Source organism: Pseudopipra pipra, chromosome 6 (genome assembly GCF_036250125.1).
Source record: "Pseudopipra pipra isolate bDixPip1 chromosome 6, bDixPip1.hap1, whole genome shotgun sequence".
NCBI classification, from domain to species: domain Eukaryota; kingdom Metazoa; phylum Chordata; class Aves; order Passeriformes; family Pipridae; genus Pseudopipra; species Pseudopipra pipra.
The window spans coordinates 50494407-50519231 of NC_087554.1; the positions used below are offsets into that span (position 1 = coordinate 50494407).

Sequence of the window (24825 nt, forward strand, 5' to 3'; positions counted from 1 at the left end):
ACTGATTTACTCCACTTGAGGGTCTTACTCTATTATTCTTATTTATTGAACTTGCCACCTTTTGCTGCTACAACCTAAACTTCCATCCTCTAGCAGCAGGGTTGCTATCTAAAACAGGTGTTCCTTCAATAATATATGACTTAAGAGATTTATAACTGCCTGGAGTATTTCATTGTCCTCTAAAAGTGTTTATAATAATTCTTGTTGACTGTCCCAACTCCCACCAATCAGCTGTAGATTTGTTTACACACTAATCCTGGTCAACAAAATATTCATTCCCCATACAAACATGAGCTGTTTAATCTGCTTGTAGGCACTTTTCCTCCCCACTGGATGAAGGACTTTCCTGGTCTCTGTACAGTGTTTAGGACAAAATGAAGCCCAAATTTTTTTGCTGGTTCCAGAAGAACCCTGATGTACACAAAGCAGCCCACTTTCTGGCTCCACAAAAAATAAACTGGAAGATGAAAAAATGCATTGCAAAGGAAAAATAAAAACCTGTAAGAACAGAAATTTCCTCTGTGCATCAATCGTAGCCCTAATGGGAATGCAACTGTCCACTATGACAGTCTGCTGTTCCTACAGCCCTGGGCTTGTTTTACCCCATTCTCTTCTGGGAGGGATTTGGGCTGCTGCTCTGACCTTGACACAGTTATGGTCAGCTCAAGTGTCTGCATTTGTACTTTTGGGGGCTTAGCAGGACACAGCTCATAGGAAAGCACAAGATCACATGGTCCAAATACTGGAGTGAAGTCAAAGACTTGGATAAAGCTCAGTGTGTTCATAAAAACAACAGAGAACTCAGCTCACAGGTTCACCAAAAAATTGTAGAGGTTTTATACTTGTCCAGAAATAAGTGCCTGTGGAGCCCTTTGATGTCAGAGATCCTGGCAGTCTCTGTCTCATAAAGATTCAGGAAAAAACCCAACAATTACCTGGATGTTAATGCGAGTAGTGCATCTGTACATACATGCTGCAGTGATTACTCTTAAGAGAAATCAGCAGTGGTTATGCTGATACACTGCTTGTTTGCTACATGTGATTGGTGTTAACTTCAAAACCGAGGGTCTCAAAAAACCTCCTGTTTTTCTTAACAAGTTTGAAATTACCAGGTTTGGAATTGAGGAGAACCCCACAGAGAGTGTCACAGACCAACGCCATAAGAAATCATACTGAATCATAATATGATTTAGCAAATTCACATTTTCTTTGAGTCCAGCAGAATTCTATTTAAATGACTGAAAGAAAAGCTGACATTTTCTATTAAATCTCAAAGGACTAGAGTGAAGTAGGTACATTGAGTACAACCATCTTCCAGTTTTACCTGAGCACAAGAGCAGACAGCAGAAAATTTTATTCTTGCTTCACTTATTCTGGCGATTTCTAGGTCAGTCCAAATATTCTGATGGTAAGAAACAAGCACAGCAAAAACGCGCAACCACCCCCCAGAATAATTTCAAATTCCTTAAAAAGAAATGCACATGTGTTTATTTACTGCATTATAACTGCAACATTGAATACAACTATGTTTTCATTTCAAAAAAGGACACATGCAATAAAATACTCTGATTTTATAATCTGATTCAACATAGTTCATTGGTAACAGTGGAGCATCATAGAACAGTCACAAGGCTAGGGCTTGGGGTGATGAATTTCCAGTCTCTTTATCCTACTTGCAAACAGCAAAGTCACATCACATTTTATTTGTCATCGAGGGATAAACTTTTGGAATAGTGTGGCCAGATCACAGAAGGTTCCAGCTGCCCCTTAACTCCTGGACGACTCTTGAAGAATCAGATTTTTTACTTGAGAAAATATTATGCTTTGACAAGGACAAGGAATAGACAGTATTTTCCAGGCAGAGAGCAGAAATCCTTCCATGTTATACCAGAGCTGAGGTACAAAGCAAGGGCCTCTGCTTCACAGGTGCAAAGAAGCCAAGGGTGTGAGTTACTTTAACTATGGCTCTGAAGAAGGAAATCAGGCCATTTTCTGCAATGTTTCACCACGGCTTTCTATTATGTTCATCTGCACATGGGGCTTCAATCAATTTAATCTGGTATTTCAGCTATGGATTAAATCCAGAATAAACAGGAGTGCACAGCTCAGAAAAAAACCACAAAAAGTTGTCCTGAAACACTCAAAACATCGCCTCTTAATTAGTTAAAAGGCCCTGTTCTTCACTAGAAAAGGTCCTTTTTCTCTCACAGCTATTCACACATCATAGGCTCTTATTTTTAATGTTTCCCATGAAATTCCATGGCACTAATTTTGAAATAAGGTTCTAAACAGTGTGAAAAAAACTATAGAATCAGGGCCCAAAATAGTACAATTTTTAACGTAAATTCTCCTGACTTTCAGTCAAGAGTTTTTAGGAAGTGTCACGTAACACTGTCCAGCCTTCAAAACAATGACCTGATTTCTTTCCATACATCTCACGTGGCATAACACTAAGGATGACTTAGCTCTAACAATTTACATAAAAAATAAAGTCAGTCTTTTTATGCAGCTGCATTTTTATAGAACTTCATAGAGTCAATATACAGAAGCTTACAGCTTTTTGAGCTAATTCTAGCAAATAGGAAGGTATGTATGAAAAAAAAGAGTTCCAACAGTACATGGAAATCTGTAGAGTAAAATATATATCTATATATCCTTTCCCAACACAAACAATAGGCAGTTTAGAAAAATATGATTGTTACAGTCTTTCTGAATCAGAAAAGAAAGGATTTAAAAAATAAGTTCAGCTTTTCACAAAGCCATATTTTTAATAAGAAAATAGACTGGTCCACATTTCCCTGAATAAGCCAGAAAGGTTAAAGAAAGGTCCAAGCAAGACAAGGAGTCTGACTTGGACTTGATATCAGCTGTGATAACATGCACATGTACAGAGGCAGCTGCTTGGCTCCAGTATTGTTTATCTTAGAAATGAGCCTAATTTATCACAATTGTATTTAAAAATCATAAATAACATGACAAAAGTAGAGCTGGTCCCTGCAAGGCAAATAATTATATTCATACAAGCAAAAAGTGACATCAATCCAGTTATTTTCTTGTGACAGTTAAAAGGCATTTTGTACCCAACTGTTACATTAAACAGCACATGTATAAACACAGATTATTACTGCAGACTCTGCTATCAGCTACTATACATAAACAAGAAGAGATGTTCATGCTGTAATTGCCTCTAAGGTTTTTGGTCTACTTGAATATTAACATTTACGAGAAGCTGAGGTGGAGACCTGAATTCAAGCCAGGATTTCAACATGCGAAATGACAGGGTTCACAGGAAGGTTTCTGATCCTCCCCATCACTGACATTTGGAAGTGGATAGGAGCTCTGAAGAATTTTAAAACCATTCATAACATGAGTTTCTCTTGTGAACAGCCTTTGGTTTTCCCTCTGCCCAGAGGCAGGTGATCTAACATGGGACAGACTGGTGAAATTCAGATCCACATCAATAAACCTCCTGTTAGGGAGGATTCAAATTTTAATTTCAGGCCACTTCTAAAAGAAGGTGGCAAAATGAACCTCATTTGTATTTGGTGATTTTTAAATTAAAAGCAGAGAACACTTTGATTACAGAAATTTCAGGCTGTTCTTAATAACTTTTTAATATTTCAGTTAGAACTTCTTATTAGTTCTGTTCAATGTGAGAGCAAATCCCTTAATTTTGTTGTAATTTTTGTGAAACATATGGGATATTTACTCACCCTATAGGGGAGTCTTAGCACATTTCTTTAAACTTTCTTCTAGCTTGAAACTAAACAAAAGCACAAAAACTGATGGAAGCAAGATTGATGGAGTGTTGGTGAAGAGATCCAAAACTGTTTATAATCCAGCCTTGTGAATTAAATTGGGCCTGAGACAGCCAGCTGCTCTAAAGAGTGAGGACAGGACCTCTGTAGGAACACTGTGCATTGGTTATATTGCTAGTAAACAACAGTGCAGCTTCTGGGTCTCCCACCACTTTTCAATGTCAGTGGAGAGTTGTGTCTTACAAAAGGCAATGGCAGAAAAATGCAACACCTGCGTTATTGCTTGTGTAATTGCTTCACAGTGGTCCAGTACAGTCAAGTAAACAAATGAGAAGAAGGTGTGTTGCTGGAAGGGAAGCTCTGATGCTGGGCAGATGGAGTGTGCCTTCCTGGAATCACCTGATAAACTTACTTAACACAAATTAAAAGTTAAAAAAAAGTGGAAGGAGTTACACTGATCAAAGAGAAAACATCTGCTGAGGCAAATATTACCATCAGGGTCTTGGAGCAAGACAAAGGTGTGTCTTTCACCTCCCAGTCAAGCCCATGTACAAAATGGAGGCTGACACTTGAGGACAGACACACAGCACATGCAACATCCAAATACCTTCAGGAACAGCCAGTGCTCAAGCAGTGCCTCCCAGGTTAAATTCTTACAGGGTGTGATCTGGAAAGGTGATGGGAAAATCATCTTGGGTGCATTTTGCCCTAGAGACCGAAACCCAAACTCAGAGCTTATTAAAGCTCATTAAAACATATACCTCTAAACTCTTTCAGCTTCCCTTTAAGACACAGTTTCTCTTAAAAGCTGCACTTGAAAGTTAGATTGAAGTGGAATGTCACCTTTCTTTAGGTAGAACAATAATTATGCTCCCCATTACATATATATATACACATATACATACATACATACATATATATTTCATAGCAATGGAAAGTACCATACAGAGGCGTTCATTCATACCTGTAGTGAAACAAAGTCTGTGGTGTTCAATGCTTAGTAGACCTGACAAAAGAAATAATTTGATTTTGAAGGTGGGATTCACCTCAGGAGAAATAACAGCTCCTACCCCTGAATTCTAGTGGAAGGCCTCCCGGCAAAGCGCTGGTGAGGGCGGGTCAGTTCCCAGCCCCTCAAAATTCACCTCTGCCTTTTAACATACAGCTTTTGATGGAGGAAAAAGGAGCTAAAATAAATGTTTTGCTATAGGGCTTGATAAATGAGTTGTGAAATCAGTTTGTTAAAAGCTCCCATTTTAGTTTTCTATTTTTTTTCTTTTTTTTCCCCAGCTCAAAAAAAGGGTCCTGGCTTATTTAGGGTGTATGACAACAACATTCAAACACTCCTGGCAGCTCAAGGGCACAGACCCTGGAGCACTCAGCCTGGCCCAGTAGCACATGTGAGCACGTACACTGGCAGTGACAATGTGAGGATAATAGAGCTGAAACTGAAACACTGGCCCTCTGCACTGATTAAGGGGCAATTTTCTGCACTCAGTAATTGGATTACACATCAAAACCTGCTTAGAGAGGAGAAAAGGGTCTGGGAAGGCTATGAACAATGCTAATAGCAAGGCTTTCTTTATTAATTGTTTGTTAAGCAACATCCTCACACTCCTGTCTGCAGATGCGAATATTAAGGGCAGTTCCTGAGCCAAAACAGAAGGCAGATGAAGGCAGGACATGGCCAGGAGACTTGGAAGAGATGGCTGGCTAGGACCAGAGTCCCCTCAGATAGTGATGAAGGCTGTTTTGACACAGGAGGTAGCAGAAACAGGCAAAGCATCTGCAGGACGAATTGCAATGGGGGAAAATTTAATTGAAATTAAATTTATTGAAACCAGACCAGATTTTTTGCTCTAGGTATTGAGGAAGAACTGCCACTGGAAACACTTAGAAATGATCCAGAATCATAAGAGGAATGACCTAGGGAGTGGAAGAACTGTAATAGGAAAAAAAACTATAAAAGACTGGTATAATTTACTTTGGGAAGGAGACAAAGCCAAGCCTCCTCTGTTCTCATAAAAGAAGGAAAGACAAAGTATGGCCTGGAGAGGGTAGTGCTGGTCTCTCTGCTTCCTTAGATTCAACACAAAGGGGTCAAAGAAGGAAAATCAAACCATGCACACTCCCCAAACAAAAACTTTTTGATTCAAAACCAATTCAGAGATTACCTTTTCCACACAACTCATAGGAAGAATGTGGAGTTTACTGTTATAAACAGCTTTGAAGCCAGAAAACCACTAGCATTCAGCAAGGCACTGAACAGGCTCACCCACGAAATTCAGAAGACTAAAGACAACACCTGACATTTACCTGTAAAGGAACAGAAAAACTCCCACTTCAGCTCTACAATGAATTTCTATCTCCTAAGGATTGAAGAGAGACCATCATGACTCGTTTTCTATCTACAATAGCATTTCCTGTATCTTTTCCTGTATCATCAGGGCCCACTACCTACCATTAATCTGTCACTGAGGGCTTGAATTTAGCAGTTTATTCTGTATTTAAGGAAAAGAAAAAGCTACTTCCAGAGCTCAAATCTCAGCCAGAGTGAATCACCCTGAGGGGAGCCTCCTTCCACAGTCAAGGACATGAAACTGAATAGTGCTGATGGCCACTGTCAAAATTTTGTCTGGCAAAGCAGGATGGCAAGCCCTCGTTCCTGTGTCATTATTCCTGGGCTGCTCTCATCATGCCAAATGTACAAGTTCCTCTCTTGCATCAAGATATCAGGCTGCCTTTTGAAGACCTAATGTCTCCTGCTGCTTCCACTGGGATGCTGTACATTAACCTGAGCAGTTTCATCTTACCCATGCTTTACTAGGAGGAGGGTGGTTAGCTCACGGTACAATGAGGTAAAATCTGGCAGTTGCTGAAGCAGGTTAGAGAACAGAGGTGCCAGTTAGGCTACTGTTTGAATTGGTATATTCCTGATATATATTCCTTTGTTTCCAGATCTACTGATAACTCTCTTGTAGACACATAATCATATTTTAAATTGCATAGACAAGAGATAATAAAAAAATCATCCGTATGACAGATTATTCCATCCTGCTTTGTTGTTTGGTTTTGGTTTTTTTTTTTTTCAGTGCTACATTGAAGAATCTTTGGTTTGTTTTGTTTTACCATGGAACAAATGCAACATGAACCCACAGTTCTTAAACAGACATGTACAAGTCAGAATGCCTTGTATCTAAAACATGCCACACAGTTACCCAACATCTACAACTTAACTGTTTATATTCCAGTATAACCAATAGATATCTTTCTTTAAATATGGCAAAAGTAATGAGAGTAGTTTCTGAATGGTGTCATCTGTAACAGAAATATTATCTTTGGTATTTTAATAAACTGCTTTCTGAGAGTTGCCAAACATTGACAGATTGACTAATGCAATAAACTTGTAATGCCTCAGAGCAGGTCAATGATCTGAGAACTGCTAAGAATATCCTCGACAGCCCCCAGCAACTCTGGAAGAAGCTGATATAGTTGGTTGGGTACACAAGTTTTCAGCTGCAGACTAGCAAATGATACTGGGTACACAACCTATGACTTGAAAGACAGATATGATGCCTGGCAAAGATGTATTTATTGGGGGTGTTATACCAGAATTTCTTGAAAGGTAAAACTATTTCTTCAGTTTCCTATGGTGGACAATTTAATTTCAGTCTGTAATCTTCAGTTATTCCAAAAGGCTTTGTTTGCTCTGGGAACCTCTGTCACACAGCAGTTTTCATTTTTTTTTTGAACAAAAGAGGAAATATATTCTCTTGTCGACACAAGTTAAAAGAATTCTTGTACATGAACTGACTCTTCAAATCTCTTTAGTGCTAATGAGATGTGTATGCACACACATCAAAGTAAAACATTCCCTATTTAATATTGAAGAGGAGATCAGATGGAGCAAACTCCTGAGGTCCTAGAGCAACTAAAGAGAACATACTATTTCTTCTGATGTGCAGAGATTACCATCTGTCTATCTAGTGATGGCCATTTTTTGGAGACATTTCTTCTCTCTGAGGTCTTCAACTATTCCAACAAAAGGGATTAAGGAGAAGTGTAAAGCCATTCTGAAAGCTCTTAAAATTATTCAGTGATCATTAGACGGTTTTATTAGTTAGGCTAGTAGCTTTATTTGCAGCCTCAAATGTTTGAGTTTTGTAAGTATCTCAGTCACTACAAATAAGGTAGCACTTGGTAGAAATCATGACTGCTCTGGAGATTCAGTGCTAGCAGAGGAACACAACATTTATAATGTGTGTGCTTAGAACTGAACATGTTATTCATACAGAGATTTCTGAAGAGGGTATATATAAATAATATTTAATAACACTGAAATTGCTAGCTGGAATTAGAAAAAGGGCTGTTAATAGACATGTAGCACAATAGCAATTTTCTACCTCAATGTATTGCTGTCATGGAAAATTCTGTTGAAAGCACCTGGCTTCAAAATCAATTACAATGTACAAATTAGGCTGGCTTTCTTGCCAAAAGTTGTGTTTGAAGTGTGCCTTTGGGGCTGTGCAGAATTCTTATGGCAATGCATGGGCAGTGGAGTGCAGGATTTTGCCTTCAACACTGAAGGGTCATTAATATGGTCAATCAAGTACCGGGTCAAACAGTGCAGACAAAAGAGCTGGGAGAGATGTGTAAGGGCTCTGCTCTGTGAACAGACTGGGTACCTGCATGGAGAACAGGCTACGTGGCCTGGACAAAGTGCACAAACAATTTACAACCTCAAATATATTCGATATATTTTAGAGTATTTTAGTACCCTTTAACAGCGGTTGGATCTGGATTAGGGTAAAGGAGTGCAAGTCCTCAGTTTTGGACACTTATCTATTTTGTGCATCCCAGGTTTTGGCAAGGGATGTCTTAAGGCAGTGGCCCCAGTCTGAACCTGAGCTATAACACCCCTCAGTTACGTCTGGATGTCAGAGATGTATGAGCTGGGGATTTTATAGGCTCAAAAGTGAGAGTATAACTACCAAATCATCTGTGAGCAAAGATAAAGAACTGTGCTCAAGATTTTCAGGACTGATTTGGAAACAGTATGATTTAGATTGTGTTTTGAGGAATCTGAGATTTGTACAGTTTCCTGGAAGCTGGACTGGGCAGTTTGTTTTCATTATTCCAATTACCGACTTGATTAATATTTACATACACTTCCAGGAATCAGTATGACAAACTTTTCAGAAAAAAAAATCACAAGAGAATAAAAAAGAAAATAAATTTTGCATTTACATTTCAAGCGTATTTTTGTGATTTTTTTTTTTACTTCTTTCTTAGAAAAATCTCACACCTGCCTTGGACAGGTAAGGTCAATGACATTATGAAAGAATTAGATTGTTTTCAGTGACATGAACATTAAAGTCCTGTGCTTTGGAGAGTTTTCATGGCAAAGAAGTAGAAATATTCATCACTTATGTGAGATATTTAGATTACTTAATTTAATGAGAATGGATCGACTGAGATTTAAAGCAAAAACTTCCAAAGTTACAGACAGGGGACCTACAGAATAAATTGATTGCAATCCCAGCAGCAAAAGTGTGTTTCTAATTTAGTTTTGTTTTTTGTTGTGTTTTTTTTTAACCTGCCACAACACTGAAACATCAAGGTGGTGATGCAGTTGTTCTCTTACGATCCTCTGTGTAGAAATTTTTCCCCCCAGTTGCACACTCCTGTGGTGTCAAATGCATTTGTGAACCCATACAAATCACCCAGATCAGAAAGGCTAGGCAGAAAGAAACCTGATGTGAGATTTTGTGCTTTCATAGAAAAAACTTTTCTATCTCCCTACTGATTTCCATTTGCAGCTTTATTACTCCTCATTATTTTTACTTTCTCACTGGTATTTTGCTTTCATCACCTGGAACAGCTCAGCAAGACCCAGAGAAGTGCAACGTAGCCACGTCACAAAAAAGTGTGTGCACACTTACACGTATCCACAACCACACAGAGCTGGTTTTGTTACTGCCCCTCTTCCCCCACACTTCTTTTCTGCTGGAGGATTTAATTTGAAATGGAGATGTGTATCATGATTAGCTCCTTGCTGGGCAGCCACAAGGTTTCTTCCCTCAGGGCTGATGGCACTTGCACAGATAATCAGAGGAGAGGAAGAGGTATGTGTGCTGCCACCAGAAAGAACAGTTGCAAAGAAAGAATTAATTTGCCCCATCCTCTGACAAATTATAGCTCCTCTACAACTGGCTCCGTCATGAAAGAAGTCATAGGCCCTCCTTTACTTCCCGATGTCAATGTCTTATTGCTCAGCAGACATCCACACTCCTCATCTTTCTGCTTCCAGTCCCCTTCTGCCTGCTCTGAGAGCTCTTCTGATATCTCCTGACAGTCAGGTTTTAATCCACATCAGCTCAGCTCCTCCTCATTGTGTTCTTGTGCTCTGACTGATTACCTTCTCCATCTCCTTTAACTTCCACTCTCCTTTATATTTTTAGCAGAATTTTGGCATTTTAATCCAACATTAGTAAACCCAGTGTAGTCAGAAGCATTATTAGGAACACAGTGACAGGGTCCTGGTCGTGGAAGAGTCTCCTCAGAACACTGGTAATGTCCCTGTTACTTGCCCCATTTTAAATCTTACTGAAGAAAAGCTGTTTAATATGCAACAGTATCAATATAGTAGCAGGGAGAGGGAACCAAAAAAGATTCTGAGATTTTTCCTCCACAGAGCCTTTATTTTTGTCCTCTGTGTTAAATGTGACTCCTTTTCTTAGGCTTTATAAATTGTTGCACACCTCTCTTCTCTATGTTTAGCAGCTCCACTTTCACATTGCCTGTTCTCTCTCATTCTGTGCCCATAATGAGCTCCTTGCTGCTCCACCTCCCTATTTTACCCAAGTTTGCTTCTTTAGCAAAACTTTAATGGTTTTGTTAAATAAGTGGCTGCCTCCTTCAGTCTCTCAACTACTACATAATTTAGCTGCACAACAGCTTTTATATTATTTTGGAACTTGCTTGGAAAAAACACAGAATACCCCATACTGATACTCAGAAGATAAGTTCTTCCTGCAACATAGCAGGGAGGCTGTTAATTTTTTTTTTTTCCCCATGATTACTACTGTGGCTAAAAACATGAGACAATAAGGGTTAGTTCTCAAAAATGGCACACATTTTTAGGAATTACTTTTTCTTTCAGGAATCAACTAGTTAAAACACCACTAAGAATGGCTTCATCATAATAAAGTGAGAATTGCTTTTACATTAAAAGGCAATGTTAAAAGGTATATTCAAAAATTTGATAAATCAGGCATAAGGTTAGGTAAACAAATGACAAGTTGTCATAATTTTAGAGTTTAGACCATATGGAAATTTACACTTGACTCTCTTTGATACAATCAGTTTACATCATTTCAATAAACCATTCATATAAAAGCATCCTAGGAAAGATTTGTGTTTCCAGGGTGGTATTATTAAAGTACTTCTGACTTTTGCTTTGCTGACACTGAGCCAGGCTGCGTCCCACTGTTCAGGCTTTATGATGCATTACTAAATGCCTCTTTATAAAGTAAAAAACTCCAACAAACCAAACCACAAAACCCCACAAACAACAGAAAAAAAACCATTGCTTTTTATATGCAAGATAGCTGATACAAGGTTTTGTTCAGTGCTCACAAATTTGTTCAGAAAATGATGACCTGATTTTAAAAGTTCTCCTGCTAAAGAGATGCTAAAAAAATATATTCTTTTTTCTCAGCTTTCTTCCTACTGTATTCTACCTCTCCTGATTCAGGTGGGCTAGAGAACACAGTAATTGGAAAAGAAAAAAAATTAAAACAAGAGGAGGTCCACCCCCACTCCAACTGAAGTCAGTAGCAACATTTCCATTAGCTTCTGAACTCCCTGTATCTAGATACTGAAAAAGTAGCTCAAGATTTCAAATAGAATAGTCCAAATCTTTCTTGGGCTGAATGTCAACCACTGTTTTCAAACCTGATTCTACTGTGCCTGCTTTCCAGTTTGCACTGTGATGCATGCACACGTTCCCATACTTGCTCTGACTTCAGTTGTAAACAACAAGAATCCAATATTAAAAATCGCCCATAAAACCCCACAACAAAACCATCCTTCAGTATTGATTGCTGAAAGATGGCAGAAACAGAAACATTGCAGGATTATCCTTAAACAGTGGATGAGTGGATGGTGGGTGTTAGTTTGACCACAGATATGCATTTATACATATATGTACATACATACACAGTCCCTATATACATATTATAAATATAATAATAAAATATTGTAAAAATATTAATTTTGCTCAAATACCTGATTAAATTGGACTAATGTTGCACCTATGTGACCTATCCAGCTGATATGATGGCTCTGTTAGAAGCCCTAAAACCTACAATAGTTGCAATTGTTAAAAACAAAGAGCCTGTATTTCTGCCAGTCACCTTGTGTCATGCCAAGAAGTTAGGTTGGGGGGGGGCCCTCGTGTCTCAGCATCAGCTTGAAGGACCGAGCGAAGTTGTTGGCCAGTGTGCAGCTGTGGGTCTCTTCTGCCAGCGGCAGGAGGAAGGCCAGGAGCAGGAGGAGCAAGAGGAGGAGTTGCAAAGGTAGTGCTGCCCAGCACACTCGATGCAGGTATGAGCACACGCCTCCAGAGCGCTTCTGAAAGACACAAACCAAAGAGAACTCAGAGAAATGAAGTACTGGGGACACCCATTTCAATTACAGCAAACTGCCAGGTAGAAGGTTAGAACAACCCTTGTCCTTGCCCTAGGATCCAGCCTGGGTGCTTGGCACACTGAAACTGGCTGAGGCTGGTAGTTAAATTATGCCTTTCAGGAAAATATTTCACTATCTTCAAGAATTCACTGTGGCACACCGTTGTCTTCTAGAAGGAAAACATTGCTGACCCTTCAAGAAGAAAACAATTGCTTCCAAGTCCATTTTCCAATTCCAAAGTGGTGGTTACAAATGCTCCTGCCCAAGCATGGTTCCTTCCCAGCCAGCATACGGCACAGAAGTTCTGCTTTAATTATTCTCCAGTCTGTAAAATGAGAATGCTGATGCCTGGAAGAGAGGAGCCAGCCTTCTGCTCTCTGTCAGCAGCAAGGAGCTTCTTTGGCAGCTCATCCAGCTCATAATCATCTCCCCAGCTGCAACATCCTCTGAATCCTGGCTTTGGAACCTACAAGGCTGGAGGTCAGAAAAAAGGCCCTGTAGTGCAGCCTAAATCAGTACCTCTTATATCTTACTAGGCCTATCTTAAAATTTTGTATGATGCAAAACAGTGAAAGAAGACAATAAAGACAATAAAGTCACATCTATTGATGTGCACTCATGGGAGGGCCACACAAAGAAGTCCCATTACACTTCCTTTATGCTGGTGCAAATCTAGAGTAGCTCAATTAATCTCATGAATCTAATGTGGATTAGCATGACCAGGAGATAACAAATTTGGGGCTACAGAATTCAGAAAAATTTAATTCAGAAGGGAGATTTCCACTGGCAAGATTCCTGGGTAACTCCTGACAACAAGCTACACCACATGGGTTTCCCCCCCAAAAAAAGGTCAAGTCAATTATCTGTAAGGGAATCCTGAAGATGAGAGCTCAATAACCCATTCATTTCATCAAACAAGGAATTAAATTCTGAACATAAATGCAGCCTTTAATGCAGCTACAACATTAGGTACCAGCCTATGTCACAAATATCAGCACAAAAATTCCACTGAAGTGAGACCCACATTTTCCACAAAAGGGAGTGAATTTGTTGTGTTCAAGACACAGGCAATGTCAGTGTTGCAGCAAAATTAGGGCTTCTGGCCCCTATGGGACTCATAGCAGGCAATGCCTGTCCCACTACAGCACCACCATGGATAGTCCATGGTGAACATAGCAGAGAAGATAAGGAGGAGATTGATGATAGAAAAAAGTAATTATGCCTTTTGCTATTTTTAATGATCTCTTCTACTGCTTTCTAAATTACTCAGTCCCTTCTAGTGCTATATAAATGCTTACAGAATTAATTATGAAGACAAATATATAGCTGCAGTTACACATCATGAGACAGTTGTGCTGCAAAATCCTTCTGTTGTAGTTGGTTTGCTTCCATTATACCAAATGGCTGATGAGATTTAATTATTGTATCAGGCAGATGCAGAGGCAGCAGAGCAACAGCTGCTTGCTCTACCATTTCTGGCCCACAATATCTGGGTTGTAATTTGCTCGTTGAGGCCAATGAAAACTCAGATCCCCAACACTGGAACTGTCAGTGGGTAAAGTGTACATGCCAGGATGTGAGACTGACTTTGAGCACCACTGGGCAAGCTCCCTGGGTACGGTGACCATTTACTCACAAAATCAAAGCTTCACCAACCTGTCTAGCAGGAGTCTTCTGTTACCACTTTGACCTGTTCTTGAAGTATCAGGCATAAGTAGCTGTATTAATGAGACTTTCCCTTCTCTATTCCTGGAGTCCAAACCTGACATCCTTTATCTTCCTTGGATTTCGTTACCCTATAGGCTGAAAGATCCTGCAGGGATTCTTTGTTTACAGTCAACACTAAATCTTTTACGCATGAGGGCAGCGGCCACAACTCTTGGTTCCACCTGTCTGGGCTTCTCTCTGTAATGCCACAAAACAGCCACTCCTTGGTGCAGTCAGTGTAAACCAATGGACTGTCATCGACAGCTCTGTTTTCATTGACCATTTCTCATTCTTAATTCTTCACTGCATCCATAATATACAGCCATATGACAAATACAGTTATCATAGCACCCCATCTATAAGGAAAAAGACCCTTTCCAAGCTCTAGAAGCTATGAACAAGTTTTTTTGTACATATTATCAGGTGTAGTTCTGTCAGCGGAAGATCAGATTTGAGTTACCTCTACCTTAGGACTATTCAAATCATGCTCTCTATTATACCACTAAGGCACAGTGAGTCTTAATGCTGATGTTGTTAAAGGGTAGGATCCTGTGACTGACTGCTCAGTGGTTCATTATGACTGGAAGTCTCAAAAATGTTTGCACAATGTGGGAATTAGAAGTCCATCACACACTGATACAGTTGTGAGGACTACCAGTCTTCCTAGCAGCACCTACAACTTTTGTTTTACTGCTGTCAATCCTTTAGCATTGGTTTTGAAAGCTACTTTAATCTGAAACTATTATTTAATTGCCAGACCAGCTGCAACACCTCTCTTCCCAATTATCTCTTTGTATCTATGAACCGATGGGAAATGTCGATTTATCCAGTTGTGCCTTGTCTCTTTTCCTGCCACAGCCCAGGGAGCAGATATGGTCACTCAGGTCTTGTCGCTGGTTTCTTGTGGTGACCACACTGCCAGTTAGCCACTAACATTTTTTCTACCCCAATTCTTTTACCAATACAGCATTTGATTCAGAGCATGTCACTTACTCTGCCTGGATTTCTATAGCAAAGACTACTAATGCAATTCTAAGAAACAGGAGGAGATTGAAAAGCTATTTAAGTGCCTTGCTTTTAGATATACTGGAAGGACCTGTAAAATAGTATTGCTTTTCACAGCTCATCCTCCAGAAACAATTAATGTGAAATGGCTTTATTAACAAGCTATTGTTTGCTCTCCTTGGAGCTTTCTGCAGGGGAAGATACTTATGCTAACCATAGCAGATCCTCACATGAGAAAAACCTGTGGAGGGACATTTACCTTGGGGCAGAACTTCAGAGAAGGAGAAATATTTTGTCTTTATCTGCTGCTTTTCTCCCACCTGCTTGCTGAGTTTATAGGCATTTGTGTTTGGTGAACTTTTGTCTTTTTTGCCCAGCTTCTCTGTTTTGTTTGATCACACAAGAAGGTCAGAATCTTATATTTCTGACTCCATTTGTTGTCATGGGAATGACTCAGTTATCACAAACATGGTATTATGATGTCTCTGCAGGACTGAAAATGAGGCACATAGGAGCAGTGAGGGTTTGGTGCTTTCAGCAAATTTGCAATAATAAACCCTTAATATATAAGGGCCCCAACCTACACACACTGAAATGCATAGGAGATTTTTCATTAACTTTAGTGTCTGCAGCAGGATTATGCACAGAGACAACTAAATATAGTCAGGATTGGGAACTACTTGTCCATGGAGTTCAGTAGATATCTTACAAATGGATTCATTACTTATATGCCCAGGTTGCTGTGACATGAAACCTACATTAGTTCTTGCTTTGTGCTTGCTGGAACAACTGGTGATATCTTTTTGTTGTGGTATTACAACAGGTGCTAAAGGATAAAAAATTTTGAAGGAGACGCAGTGACTTTTAAAAGGAACGAGAATACAGCTGGAAAAAGCAGGGCAGATTTGGGGCACTGACTCCCCCTCTGTGAAAAAAGCAGCCATTCAATTTTACTTAGTTAAGGTATTTTTTTAGGTCAGTGACATGAAAAAGAGATGCTTTCAGGCTGTGGTGACCTGACACTATGGCACCAACAGGAAATTCAGGAAAGGAAGGTTCAAACCTTTGCTCTCCTGGGCTCAAAGTGATCAGGGGCCTGGAATCAGGACCAGACTCCCAACCCTTTAGCACATCATTCTGCATTAGAAAAGGCCAGTCTAACACAGTTCCACCTTTGCAAGAGACAGTTTGAATATTTAATTTGCATAGGAGATTGAGGGTCAGAACGGCAACCCTTGCTACACCATGGAATTTCCCTTCCTGAATCAGTCCAGCTACTGGCATCAGTACAGTTACTACCCAGCACCCACAGTGCTTGCAGTGCATATGTCAGACCTAGGCTCCACAAAATATTCTGAAATCAAATCTTCCTCTGAGAAAAACTGGCAAAGCTCCAGTGAAGTCAACAGAACTTTAATTTCCACCATCTTAGAATAACAGCTGGAATACCTAGGTACTGAGCCAAAGTGTCAGAGACATTTTTGAAACACACATGGAAAAGGAATAGGTTGGCATTTAAAAAGAAAATATACTTTTAAAGTTCACCATCAAGAATAAATGTCCTCCCCCTTCTCCCTCAAAATACCAGGACAAGCAAGGACTGTCAAGGGGTGGAGGGCTGTGTTTTGTGTAATGCTAAATGCATGCTTGTTACCAAATGAACTGCACTGGCTGTGAACATTCACATTTGTACTTGATTCATGTTGGGGCATTTGAATGACAAGCATCGGTTTAGATCTAGGGAGTCCTCAGAACTTAAATCTGTTTGCAGTTAATAACTCCTCACCAAACACACCGTGAAAAATCACTTGGATGGGAAACAGCAGAAAAGCACTTTAGAACTTGCTCCATAATATTCCTGTGTAAGTTGCTGAAGTGTTTTACTAAAAATCAGTGCTCTCCCAAGTTTGCTATTGACCATGTTCCAGGGTATAAGAAAACACACAGTTAATCTAGCTATTTGAGGGAGCAGAGCAATATAGCATCTTACACCAAGCTCATTAGTGGGGTTTTGCTGCTGCTTGTATGTCACCAGTGTGCCTGACAAAAATCATACCTGCACCACTGACTCAGTGATCCAGCAGAGAAAAAATATTTAGTCTGGGTTTATTCCTCTGACCTCAGAGCATTTCCTGAAAAACGCACTGCTGCCTGAAAACTCCTGCTCTCCCTAGGGATAGAGACCAAGGCTCTAGTGTCCTACAGACACTATACAGACACCAACAGCCATTCCGCTTCATGCCAGTGCTGTATCCCAACCCAAGTATCCTCTATTCTACAGCAACAGGCAGAGATGTATAGGTACTAAGGAAAGGATAGACAGTCTCTCCTTAATATTCTCAGCCTCCAGCTACTTTCAGCTCAGGCAGTTTCCTGAACCTGATGCAGCTTGTGCATCTATGTAACGCTCAGGGAATCTTTCTTCAAGATACTTGTCCAGTTTCCCCTTGAACCTACACAAACCTACACAGGCCCTGTGCTTCTGCCACTTGAGATCCCACTGGATGCTTATTCAGTTGTCGTTCACAGAGGCAGATTATTGCCCAGAAGAAGAGATCAGTTCCAGGGAGATCACAGGCTGCTCTCAAACCAAAGCAAATTGGGTTTTTACCTCAGTGTGAGATAATTTGGAGCTGGGCTCCTCATCAGTTCTCAACTCAGAGTCATGAGTGTCCCTCTCTAAGATAAACAACATATTGCAAATCCCAACTGGTCTTTTCAAGGGGGAAATAATTTGGGGGAGTTGGATACTACTGTCACCACAGAACGGAGCATCCAACATGCTCTTGGGCAAAGCACAGTCCCATAAACCACAGCAGGAACTAAGAGATGGATACTGTTGATCAAAGGTTCTACAGCCTTTGCAAAAGGACAGTGAGCCACTGCGTTCAGAATTGAATTTTCCTAAATGCAAACACTGCCCAGGTTAGGCCACCAGCAGTGAAGAATAAGTAAGGAATAATAAGTGGGGCCTCACTGAGTCCTGTGCTTATCATTCCCCATCTCATAAAGAGCTACCAGAATGAATGTGCTGAAGGGAGGTTAACTGTGGTCATACAAGCAATTTTAGCTCTGACATTTTCTATCTTCAGACTGCTTGACTTCACAACCTTAACATTCCTTTCGATTTCGAAGAGCTAAGCGTATGTATGTAAATAAGTAAGTATATAAGCAAATTAAAGACTTCGTTTTCTTTCTCAGGAGGGATTCTGGGGTCCTTCAATACGTCTGGATGATAAGGTAGAAGCTTTGGTGAAGGCTTCATTTAAAAAACAGAAAACAAGAAGAGCCAGTAGTTTGTATCTGAGGCTTCAGCAGTCACATACAGCAGATATTTCAAAATTTCTGCTGCAAAGTCACTTAGACCTAATTACTGTGCCATATGCTACTGTGACACAAGCAGGTTTATAAAGGTTAGCTTCTGCGTGCATATACAACACAACACATTTTTAGGAGAAGCATGTCATAGGACAAGTTGTTTTAGTAGCACTGATTTCTATAATTCTCCAGACCTAAGCAAGGAGAAAAGGTCCCTCGTTTGGTCCTGTCTTCAGCACATAAACAGTTGTTGAGGTTTAACTCCAGCTGGCAACTAAATACCACAGAGCCACTTACTCTGCCCCCCTTCCCTCATCCAGAGAAAAGGGGAGGAGAATTGGAAAAAAAGCTAAAACCTGTGGGTTGGGATAAGAACAGTTTAATAATCTAAATAAAATAATAACAAAAACTATAATAATAATATAACTTTAATGAAAAGAGAGACAACAGAGAAAAATAAAACCCAAGTAAGAAAAGTGATGCACAACACAGTTGTTTCCCACCCACCGCCTTATGCCCAGCCCGTCCCCCAGCAGTGATTGACTCCCCCCAGCCACCTCCTCCATTTTAAATACTGAGAATGATACTCTATGGCATGGAATATCCCTTTGCAATATCCCCATTTGCAAAAGGTTCACAACAGGGTAAGAGGGTTTTAAACCAGTTGTACTAGTTTTGGCTGGGATAGAGTTAAAAGGGCAGCTTGTATGAGGCTGTGTACTGGATTTGTGCTGAAAACAGTATTGGTAGCACACCCATGTTTTAGTTCTCGCTGGGCAGTGAGTACACAGAGCCAAGGCTTTTTCTGTCTCTCACCTCACCCCACCAGCGAGGGGGCTAGGGGTGCACAAGGAGTTGGGAAGGGGCACGGCCTAGACAGCTGACCCCAACTGACTCAAGGGATACTCCGTACAATAGGACCTTGTGCTCAGCAGTAAAAAGGGAGTTTTATTAGGTCTGTCCTTGCCCTGGTTGGGTATCAGTTTGCTGGTGATGAGCCACTGGGATTTTTTTGTATCACTTGTTTACTTTGTTTCCTTCTTTTAATTATTAAACTGCCTTTATCTCAACCCAAGAATTTTCTCACTTTTACCTTTCCAAATCTCCCCCATCTCACGACAGGGGCTGAAGTGAGGGGCTGAGCTGCTCATTGAATTTAATTGAATTCAATTAAAAACACAGGAGTACTCCACCAGTTTTTAATATACTCATAAGCAATACAATTTGTCCCAACAAATATATCACACAGAATCACAGAATATGCTGAGTTGGAAGGGACCCCCATAAGGATCATAGAGTCCAGCCCTTAGCCCTGCACAGGACTTTCCCCAAGAGTCACACCAGCTGCCTGAGAGTATCCTCCAAATGCTTCCTGAACTCTGTCAGGCTTGGTGCTGTGACCACTTCCCTGGGGAGCCTGTTCCAGTGCCCAACCACCCTCTAGGTGAAGAACCTCTTTGGAATATCCAACCTAAACCTTCCCTGACACAACTTCAGGGCATTCCCTTGGGTCCTGTCACTGGTCACCACGGAGAAGAGATCAGTGTCTGCCTCTCCTTTTCCCCTCACAAGGAAGTTGTAGCTGCAATGAGGTCTCCCCTCAGTCTTCTCTTCTCCAAGCTGAACAGACCAAGTGCCCTCAGCCACTCCTCACACAGCTTCCTCTCAAGACCCTTCACCATCTTAATTGCCCTCCTTTGGACACTCTCCAATAGCTTAATATCTTTCTTATATTGTGGAGCCCAAAACTGCACGCAATATTCAAGGTGAGGCCACACCAGTGCAGAGCAGAGTGGGACAATCCCCTCCCTTGACTGGCTGGCAATGCTGTGCCTGATGCCCCCCAGGACACTCTTGGCCCTCCTGGCTGCCAGGGCACTGCTGGCTCATATTCAACTAGCCATCAACCAGGACCCCCACAGCACTGCTATATGTTTTAAGAGCAAGGCTGTACTACTTTTAGGAGAGCTAGTTTATCAGCAATGTATGTTTCCAGCTGCTTTACCATTGACTTCTCTCAAGTCAAGATCAAACTTTTCTTAAATTTCAGCAGTTGTTATACATAATTTGAATGTTGTTTGCATTTTATTTAAATAATTCAAAAATATGACGGCTTACTTTTCAAAAACTAATACAATTTGAGGTAACGATTTGAAGAGTTTTTCTTACCATGCTTTTTATAGTAGTGTTAAAAACATTTTTCAGACAGATACTGAAAATTGGTTGCATTCTGCTATCGCTCAACAAATCTCTCTCTCTTGTTACCTTCCAGTTAGGAGGTAAAATTATATTTGCTGAGAAAATCATTCTGAGCTATCTCCTTGGTGAAAATCTGCAAATATTTCACAACATGGCAGGCTATGAAAGGACACATCTCTGAAAAGAAAGTAAGAACCAGATGTCCTGGGAAGCAAGCTGTCTTCACCACCGTGCACCAGCACTACTGTAGAGAGAGGGCATCGGCAAGGCACAAATGTGGCAGGACCAGACAAACAACAAACAAAGAGCCTCTAACATTTGGGAATACTGTAATGTAAATTGGTAAACAACTGAAACCTACAGAAATAAGAGCAGACAGGCAGGGAGTCTCACAGGTGCAGTAACATGAAGGGAAGCCTGTGAGCCTGCTGGAAAAGGAGGGGATGCTGCTGCCTGGCTCAGCATGCTTACCAGTGTCAGGAAGCAGAGTCAGGAAGAGGCAGTCAAGATTTTCAGGGATTTTTTTTTTTTAACTAAGTTTCCTTTAGAATAAACATCACTGTTGAGAGAAAATAATTCTGTCTGCTAATTTTTAGCACTAAGATGCCCTTTTTTCTGTGTTTAGGTCATGGTATAATTCCTAAAAAAGGTAAGCACAGGCTTATAGGTCCAGAGATGAAAAAAAAAAAGAGAGTTATTATCTGTACCTATAAAAGAGGTCTTGAAAACTGAAGCAAAGATACCTTTTAATAAGCCTTTTTCATTTTAATGAGAATGTAATTGTACAGAAGATTTCAAGTACCTAACACCTAGCAGGACTTCAGGAAAAAAAATGGGCCACATACTTGCACTAGAGAGGCACTACTAACACAGGCACTAACTCACAATGCTGTGCTTTTTTGTAGTCTGACTTTCTGCCATGAGGAACTCCTGTCATATCTGCACTTGAGCAGAGCAGAGCACATTACTGTTTTCTTCCTGGCAAGCTGTGGCAGCTCTTGCTTCGCACAGTTTCCTGAATGACTGCATTAATTTGATTGACTCCAGATCAATGGTGTCTCTAAACAAGATTAAATTACATGTTCCTTCTGTCTGTATGTTATAGGAGATTACTCTTAGCAGAATCTCAAAGGAAGCAATTAGCTGACCACTGATGTAATGAATTCTAATTATTTTGTTTGTACAAACAATAAAGCCAGATCGTTTGTTTAGCAAGGAAGGGTAATTACTCTGAGCACTCAGGAAAATAAATCAAACAGTGCTACCTAGACCTGTAAATAATGAGGCTTTGACTTCCTATTTGTGCTAAAAATGCTCATGGAATATTTTCAGGTAGCTGGGAGCCAACCTTTGAAAGTAACATTTATCATAGTTATTATTGAGCATTTGCTTGATTATGTTCCTGAGTGTGCTAGGTACCCTGCAGAAATATCCATCTACATTGCCCTGTCACTGGCACCTGCTAAAAACTCACTGCAGCCAGTGCAATTTCCTGCAAATGTTTTTTGTTAATCAACAAGAAGTTGCTCACATCGCAGTCATTAGCCAGTACTGCTCCTAAGGGCACCAGTGGCTGGGGGCATGTCCTCAGCAATGGATGAATGATCAGGAAAAAAGCACATTACTATACATGGAGCAGGCTCTATTCTGCCCCACATTTGGCCATGTAGGCTAGAAATGGAATAAAATTGGAAGGCAATGGAATGAGACTGGTTGCAGCTGAGTCTTCTGCTTCTCCAGACTGATCTGCTGTTGCTGCAAAATATTCACAGCTCAAACAGGAGAGATGAGCAGAGTCACTGGGGACCTTGTGTTGCAAAAAGCAGAGATCAGTCCAAAAACACCTGAAATTCTGACACTTCTACTGATTTTGTGTGGCTCAAAAGCATGAGGGAGCTGACATATTAGAAACAACCTGATCTTATTGCATGCAAACTCATTGGATGTTGTAAGCACAGTGATGCAGCCCCCAACCATGTGCTGTTCCTGCAGATAGTAACTGAGATCAGCTGCTCTCTCAGGGTAGTTGGTTTCCTTCACCACGGCTTTGAAAGGATATTCATGTATATAAAAATATTTGCCTAAACTTGCTTTCATTTTTAGCAACGTTTTAAGTGTTATATCTGAATTTAAAGTGAACTGCAAAGCCATGAATTCTGCAGTTAGCTTGCTTTTCCTCTTCTCTTAGCCCAAACAGTGATGCACCCAAAAGGAATCAACATTATTTTCTGGCTTTCCTAAATAGTGCTCAAAAATCTTATGGCAACACAGGCTCACATCCTGATAAAACCTTTAGCCTGAATGAAAAAGAAAAAAAAAATAGACATCTCTGCTTAGAGCACTTGGATTCCCACTGTAGTGATACTATTTAAACACAGAATGAAATCTCTGAAGTCAGCAAAATCTCCCTGAAGTGAGCAGGGTCTAAGTTACCACAACATCTGTACAGGCTGAAGGGAAACTGCAAATCACTTGTTGGTGAATAGGAGCCATTTCCCTCAAGCTTATGAGCTATTTCAGTTCTTCATTCCTTCTCACCCTGAGCTGTTTCTCTTTGTTTCTGTTCAGTAGCTATTAAAAACTTACAGAATGTGTTTTTTGTGCTCTTGCTGTAGGAATAATTGACAAACATTTGCTACCTGCCATTATGTTATTCCAGTATCCTTGAAAATTAACTGAAGGCTTCAGTCTAATATGGAGAATTTAAGGATGAATAAATATACCATGTACCCCCAGGCAGGTGAGGCAGATGAATTAAAAAATGGCATCTAACTGTAGCAGAGATGTGCTTACGCCTAAAGCTTTTGGTTTGTTTTTCACTATAACCAACTTGACTCAACCAAATCACATAAAATCAGAGAATTCCTTGGTCAGTCTTCTGGAATATCCCTTTAGGCCTCTTCTAGTGAAAAGCAGCACTACTCAATGTTTGGCTGCCTCTACACCAAGTATTAAAATGTCATATTGTTTTTCCAGCCTGAAAAATTCTAGTGACCTTACTGAGTGAAACAATTAATGCTGAGCCAGACAGGCAAGAACAGAAACTCTTTGGGGGTTTTCGGGAAGGCTGAACTGAGGCCAAAACTATTCAGGAAACACGTGAAAATTACCTTAAAACTGGTCAGTATTTTGCTGGGGAAAAATACTGGAGATGCTACTCCACATTTGAGTACCAGAGGAATATCTCATCTGAATGAGAAAAATCTTGCCTTCTGGCCATCACTAGAAGAAGTGCACTGTATTTCATCCTTTAAATATTGGTCTCCTCTGAAAAGATGTTGCAACAGGACAAACTGAGGGTTTGATTTAGCTTAAAATGACTATGTGATTATGTTCCTGTGACACATTATTCATTCAATCTACTTCATGTTGGGTAAATAGAGCCTTATTCTATTCCTTCTGAAAAGAAATGGAAAGTGAGATGACAGTACAAAGTAGAACCTAACAGCGTCTGTAAACAAAGCAAATCAGGACAGAGAGAAAAAGACTCGGTTCAACATTAAGTTCAACAGAAAAACTTGCTGACTTTTTGAAAATGGGATCAGAAGTGCTGCTTGGTTTAATAAGAAACTGGCAGCATTTTGTTTTCTTTAAATTTCTCCTTATCATCTCCTGTACTGCTTCTGTTTCTTATGTCATCACTTTGAAAAGAAAATCCTTCACAGGAGGAATTCTGCTGCTTAGAATAAGGATTTAGTCCAATAACATTAGACAAATCTCTTGCCCTTCTCTGGTTTTCTGCATTAGAAAGAAGGTGGGCTGAATGATCGAAAGCATTATTTTTCACAAGTGTCTAAAGAATTAGGAGTCCCATTTTGAAAATTATTTTAGGCACTTATCCCTTAAATGCTTCAGAGAGATATTTAGGTTCTTCCTTAGTCTCTTTTGGAAAATGAATTAAATTCATATAGCCTGTAGATATATAAGAATTGAGTTCCCCTCCTCTTGCAGGAGATGGATATTTAGCTTCTAGAGAAACAGTAAGCATAGCTCAAGAGTAAAAACTCTGTAATATCTTTCCTCTTAAAATCTGGAGAAAATCAACAACTTTAAGAGCTTTAAGAGTGGCTCTTAATAAGCAATTTAATCTCAAGACTCTTTAGAAAACTTTAAAATAATTTTCTGCAAAATGTCTGATTGAACATTT

The 24825-nt window shown here is 40.1% G+C and overlaps 1 protein-coding gene across 3 annotated transcripts in view; it reads right to left on the reverse strand.

The window, feature by feature from the left end:
- Positions 1-1465: 1465 nt before the first annotated feature.
- Positions 1466-24825, reverse strand: part of SYNE3 (spectrin repeat containing nuclear envelope family member 3) — a 67157-nt gene continuing 43797 nt past the window's right edge. For 2 of the 3 annotated variants that reach the window (XM_064659075.1, XM_064659073.1), the window contains exon 18: positions 1466-12392. In XM_064659075.1, the coding sequence (XP_064515145.1) occupies positions 12195-12392 (198 nt within the window). In that variant the 3' untranslated portion in view covers positions 1466-12194. The remainder of the gene's footprint in view (positions 12393-24825) is intronic. The other variant, XM_064659074.1, reaches the window with a different exon arrangement.